Genomic DNA, 6,000 nt, shown 5'->3' on the forward strand with positions numbered 1-6,000 from the left:
AGATGAAAGTCAATCTGAAGATGCTGCTGTGGCAAGAAATGGGAGGTAATCATTTGTATGTGACACTTTTAATGTTATATGTGATAATTTAAAAAGTCATTTGTGTAGAAGGAAAGAAGCCTATTCTGGTTTGGAGACAAGGTTTGGATTTTTGTCTGGCGCAAAAGCTCAACTTCAAACACCAGTGGTTGAAGCTTCAGAAAAGTTTCGGGAGTTGCATAAAAAAGATGTAGATAACGACTTCAAAGACGAGTTTTTGCACTTTACAAATTTTGTACCAAACATCAACAACCCTAATGAAATGCTGCAATTAATAAAGGACAGTGGCATTTCACACACATTTTCAAACGTGGAAACTGCTCTAAGGATTTTTTTTATCCATTCCCATGTCAAATTGTTCCGGCGAAAGATCATTTTCAACTCTAAAAAGGATTAAGAACAGGTTACGATCTTCAATGTCTAGTGAAAGACTATCTGGATTAGCATTAATATCTATCGAAAACGAAGTGACAAAAAGTCTAGATTTTGAAGAGATTTTGAATGAATTTATGTATGAAAAATCAAGGAAAAAAATATACTAATTTGGATACATGTAAGTTTTAACTGTCTAAATTCTAAACCCCTCAGGGTTCAATAAATGAAGGCACATTTATTTGTTCACACAATTTTTCGACACAGGGGCCCCCAAATTTTGTTGTGCCTATAGTCCGTGTTGTTCTAGATCGGGCCCTGTTAATACTACTGTCAAGTTCATCAATAATATATAGTGAAAATATGTATAATAAAAATTTAATTTGAAATAAAATTTAACAAATAAATATTGATATGTAGTTTGCTTCAATAAAGATGTATTTGATTTGGTTTATTCGACTTATATTTTTAACTTGAATTATATTTGATTATAATAACTTTTTCTTAAATATCTCTGTATAGACCGAAACTCTAACGACGGAAGACGACGTCTAAAAAATGTGGAGCAAACTATGCTTAAGAATTGCACACTTTATGATAACCTTTTTGCATTTCGTTAAAATTTCATTTTACTGATTGGAATAAGTTTGTAAAATATGTGAAATTTTAAATAATCAAATAAAATGTGTGTGTTATAAATGTGTATTTAAAAGTTTATTGGATTGTATTTATTTGTATATTGCAGTTAGTATCATGTATTTATACTATTTTAAATAATAAAAAAGTTCTTTGTTTCTTTTTTTGTAAAAGCTTTACTTGTGAAAGCTTTTGTTATATTATAAAGACTTAAGCCCAAATCAACGTAAACATGTTTAAGCGATTAAACTTTCGTAATAACTTTAAAGAAATTTGTTTTAAATTTTAAAGTTTAATAATAAATTTTTCGCAGATTCTATAGGGAAATATTTATATATAGTTTATTTTTTTATTACATGTATTTTGCTGTTAAATAAGTAAAAATCAAGATACATAGAATAAGGGAAAAAAAATATGTCCGTAAAACAAAGAATACAATATATACTTGTTACTTATGCTGCGGTAACTTAAATAAAATCGCTTTGATCAACTTTTTTAATCACATACTTTACTTTGCGGTTGCCCTTTTTAATAATGGTTATATTTGCAAGTTTCCATGCTTTAGGTATTTCATCTATTAATTTTCTGAATAAGAAAAGTATTAGTACTCTGTGAGTACAAGTGTGTTTTAGACGTCTAAAGAACGTCTAAGAGACATCTGAAAAAGGTCTTTTCGATCTAAAAATCTTGTTTACTGCTTGTTTAAATCTTGTTTAAAATCTTGTTTACTTTGTTATCTTAAAATCTTGGCTCATTTACTACATTTTGAACAAAAACTGATTGAAAGCATTGATTAATGTGTTCTATAATTACTTTTGGTTCTGTTGTTATATTTCCCTCCAGCTTGAAGTTTTTTACCTCGTTAAAGCAATCTTACTTGCTTGGAATATAATATATTTATAAAAGAGCTTTGAATTTGCAACGTTATGCTTGACAGCATTAATCTTCATTTCTATGTAAAAACATAGTTAACATTCAAATTTCTAGCTAGAAATTTGAATGGCTCACCCCCATTATTCTAACTTTTTATTTATAAAATTTCTAAACTTGTTTTTAATTTTTTATATAAGGAAATTACATTAAAACTTTAACTTTTCAAAATAAAAATAAAATTTGCATTTTCTGATGCTGAGTCAGCATAATTTGTCTAAAATCTTACCTTATTTAAAACAATGATATCTTGAGTTAAATTTGCACTTATTACACCGTATATCGCCAAATGGTAGCTAAATAGTTGCTTTAGGGCTGGAACTAAAATCTTTTTCAAATGTTAAAAAAGCTAAGATGGCAGCAATAAATGTGCAGAAATTGATTAATTGCCTGTGTCAGTTTGACAAACTACATTGAAGCTAACTCATTTATACTTAAAATGTTACAATTCTAGATCCAGCCCTCATAAATAAGTTAATACACATACTGTAAAAATTTGAAGATAAAAGCTTTAACCAAACTGAAAATATTAACGTTTTCGTAAGAAAAACATATTAAAATAAGAAAGTCCTCAAAAACACATTTAAAAATAAAACAACGTAAAAACGAAAAGTTTTTTTGTGAAAAGTTACTAAAAACTGCCACTAGTATAAAAGTTCCCATCATCATTCTCCTTCTCAATGTCTAAATAGACTTTATTTTATCGATTTTAAATGTTTTCTTCGTTTTTTATTAATATCATTTGATTTTCTTGACAAACTTGATAGTCGCTTTTTATCTCTTTTGAAAGCCCTTTTTTGAAATAAATACCTACAGGAAAACCAAGCATTTTAAAAACATACCTTAAGAAAGCAAATCCATCATTATAATTTAAAATAGAAGCATAAACAGCTATTTCAAGAATTTTTCTTGCAGTAAAAGTAGCTTTAGGGCATCGCTGCCATATGAAATAATTCAATGACTCATTGCAGTTTTGTGTCATTCCATGTAAACACTTTCTTAGCATTTCAGATTTTGACAATTCTTGAAAAATAGGTTTAATTTCCTTCATAATTGCAACTGGTAAGTTAATTTTTTGCTTATAGCTTGTTTTACCTGTTACTTTATCTGATTACCATTTGGACCAGCTGTTATTCCCTTTTAAACAAAATTGATGACTTCATAAGAAAAACTTCATAAGAAAAATTTGTACAATGGTAAAGTACAGCTATTACAGAATTTCTCATACACAGTAGGTTATTTTTATTTTGTCTTATAGCCATTCCAACAAAGTTCTGCATTGTGTTAATAGATTTATTGGTTAATCTTCCTTTTCCAGTTATTTTAAGCCGTCACTTAACAACCTGCCTTTAAAATCTTTAATTTTTTGACGCAAACGAGAGCCTTCTCTTTTCTGATAATGGCCAATACATTCTAGCTTTTCGATAATACAATCACCATATGGTTTAATTTTAACAACATTAGAAAATGAACTTGAGTCACCATCTCCAAGGTACTTAGTATATCTTAATTTATATTTTTGAATTGACGAATGAAATATTTCTTGAGCTCCAGCAGCTTCCATTGACCCTGCTAAGCCAAAATGATTAACCTGGCAATTGTGTGTAGCTTTCCAACATTCAAAATCAATAGGATTGTTTATTCTTTTATTTACTTCACACTGCATGCAATACTTAGATAAAGAAAAAACATCAATCGCCTTTTTATTTTCATATGAAAGATTAGCAAGAACACCATTTAGGGAAGAGTATCCACGACGTTGCCATGTTCCGTCTATTGATATGCCACAGTCAATAATAATTTCATCATCAGATGAAATTATTATTGACTATTTATTTAAATTATTATTGAAGCATTTACATTTATCATTTCTCTTAGTTCTGATACAGCAGCTTTCATACTCTGAGAACTAATTTCCTTATAAACTTTATGTAATTTATTATATATATATATTACTATTTTATTAAACACCCTCTGTAAATGTGTTTACAAGGTAAAAATACATAAAAATAGTTTAAGATATATAAAGAGAGAATAAAGTATATCACTTGATAATGTTTTCTTTAAGAGTATTTTTGAAAATTGTTCGCTGTTTTTTGCATTCCAACATTGAATTGCCTGTACTAAAATTTGATAAAAATCTTCAGGAATTATATTTTCTGAAATATTAATTTTCACTTTCTTCTTATCCTGAATTAAGTTTTTCATATTTATTTTATGGATCTTACATAATTCCTTTATATCATCTAAAAATGAATATTTTAATGAACAATAATTATGCTGAGAATTGATGATTTCAAAAGTTACTTTATTATTTAATAGACGGATAAATAAGTTTATTTTATTTTGTTGTATGTAAGTCAATATCTCCCGAACTTTAAATAGAGAGTTTATATAGTTTTTGCTATACTTAGAGATATTAAAAAACGACTTAACTGCATTTCTTCCAAGTTTATTAAGTCTTTGCATTGTTGACTCTCTATTTTCACAGAGTCCAAGACCATGCGTTAACGTCGAAACTGCTAAAGATGTATATAACGGGATAATTAAAGATGGATGTACAAACCGGATACCAGATTAAATCAGAGCTTCCACTATTGTTTGGAAATTTGATACCCTATTGTTAATATTTGTTCTATTGAGTGAGGCAAAAATAGATTTTTGTGTATCCCAAATAAAGCCTAGATGATTAAGTTTTTCATTTGGTATTATTTGATGGTCGTCTAGGGTTATCTTGCAATTAGTTAATTGTCTTTTTCCCGAAAGCAATAGTTCCGTTTTGATAGCATTGAGCTTTATGCCGTTTAAGTTATTGTAAATATTACACGTTGTAATCAGCCTTTCAAGACCAGATAGAGTAGAGCTAAGAAGAATGATGTCGTCAGCATAAGCAACAACACCTGTGAAGTTTCTATGTATAGAAGTACCCACAACGTTATCATTTTTTATAGTTTCGAGTAACTTTTCGGTGTATATGTTATTTAGATTGGGGGACAGAATGGACCCTTGTCTAACTCCTTGTTTAAGAGCAAATGAATTATTATTGTTTATAAGGTCATAACTGTGATTCGTAAGAGGTGGAAGCATATTCATTATAGCAGTAAAAGTAGACATAGCTTCGTCACCACGTCCTATTTCACGAAATGCCATAACAGCATGTAAATTTATTTCATATGGGTTTGAACCAGGCTTTAAACTTTGATTTATATATGGAGAAGAATAAAATGTACTTTCAAAGTCACAGTTTGAACATTGTATAATAATTCCAATAGAAAATCCAATACGTACATATTTATTATGCAAAAGATTTAGCTTGCTATTATACTCACTGAATGTAGAATACTGTTCAAATATATTTTTAATAATTTTAAAGTTACATATAAAGAAAAATTGTCGACTGCAGAACCACAATTTGTTTCAGCACTAAAGTTATGTTTTTTCATAAGCTTTGATGCACTTGTTGTTTCTGATTTCTTGATACATTTAATTACTTCATTTGCTTTCCTTAAATATCTATTTCCTTGATATATTTTCACTTTAAATTTCTAACTTTTTTTGCTTGTTTGCCATATTCAGATAGATAGTTTTCAGTTGAATTCAGACATAAGTTTTCAGTTAAAATCCATGGAATAATGAAACAGAGCACATTTTTTTAAAATGATATATTTTGTAGAACAGTAGAAAAGCATAATAGATCTAACATAAGCATAATAGATCAAACACTGAGAAATACTTCAAAATTTCTAGTGGAAATCTTTAAGAAGTAATTAATATGTTTAACCGTTGCTAAGGCGTTGCTAAGGAGTAGGAAAGTGCATCGATCACAATAATTGTATTTTTTGTAACTTTTAAAGCACATAATAGTAAAAATTGATTATGGATTGTACTTTAATGTTTAAAATAGCATAATTCACAAAACAATTTTGTTTTTTGATTTTTAATAGGGGTGAGCCACCTTAAAACTTTTTATAAAATTGAAAAACAAATTATGGCTATTACCTAGCTAGCTAATAACCATAGTTT

The 6,000-nt window shown here is 28.2% G+C and overlaps 1 protein-coding gene across 1 annotated transcript in view; it reads left to right on the top strand.

The window, feature by feature from the left end:
* Positions 1 to 1,220, top strand: part of LOC105847844 (voltage-dependent P/Q-type calcium channel subunit alpha-1A) — a 240,515-nt gene extending 239,295 nt beyond the window's left edge. Inside the window, exon 40 of the mRNA XM_065799676.1 lies at positions 934 to 1,220. Coding sequence (XP_065655748.1) covers positions 934 to 966 — 33 coding nt within the window. The 3' untranslated portion in view covers positions 967 to 1,220. The remainder of the gene's footprint in view (positions 1 to 933) is intronic.
* Positions 1,221 to 6,000: the final 4,780 nt, after the last annotated feature.

This window comes from Hydra vulgaris, chromosome 06 (assembly GCF_038396675.1).
Source record: "Hydra vulgaris chromosome 06, alternate assembly HydraT2T_AEP".
Classification (NCBI taxonomy): domain Eukaryota; kingdom Metazoa; phylum Cnidaria; class Hydrozoa; order Anthoathecata; family Hydridae; genus Hydra; species Hydra vulgaris.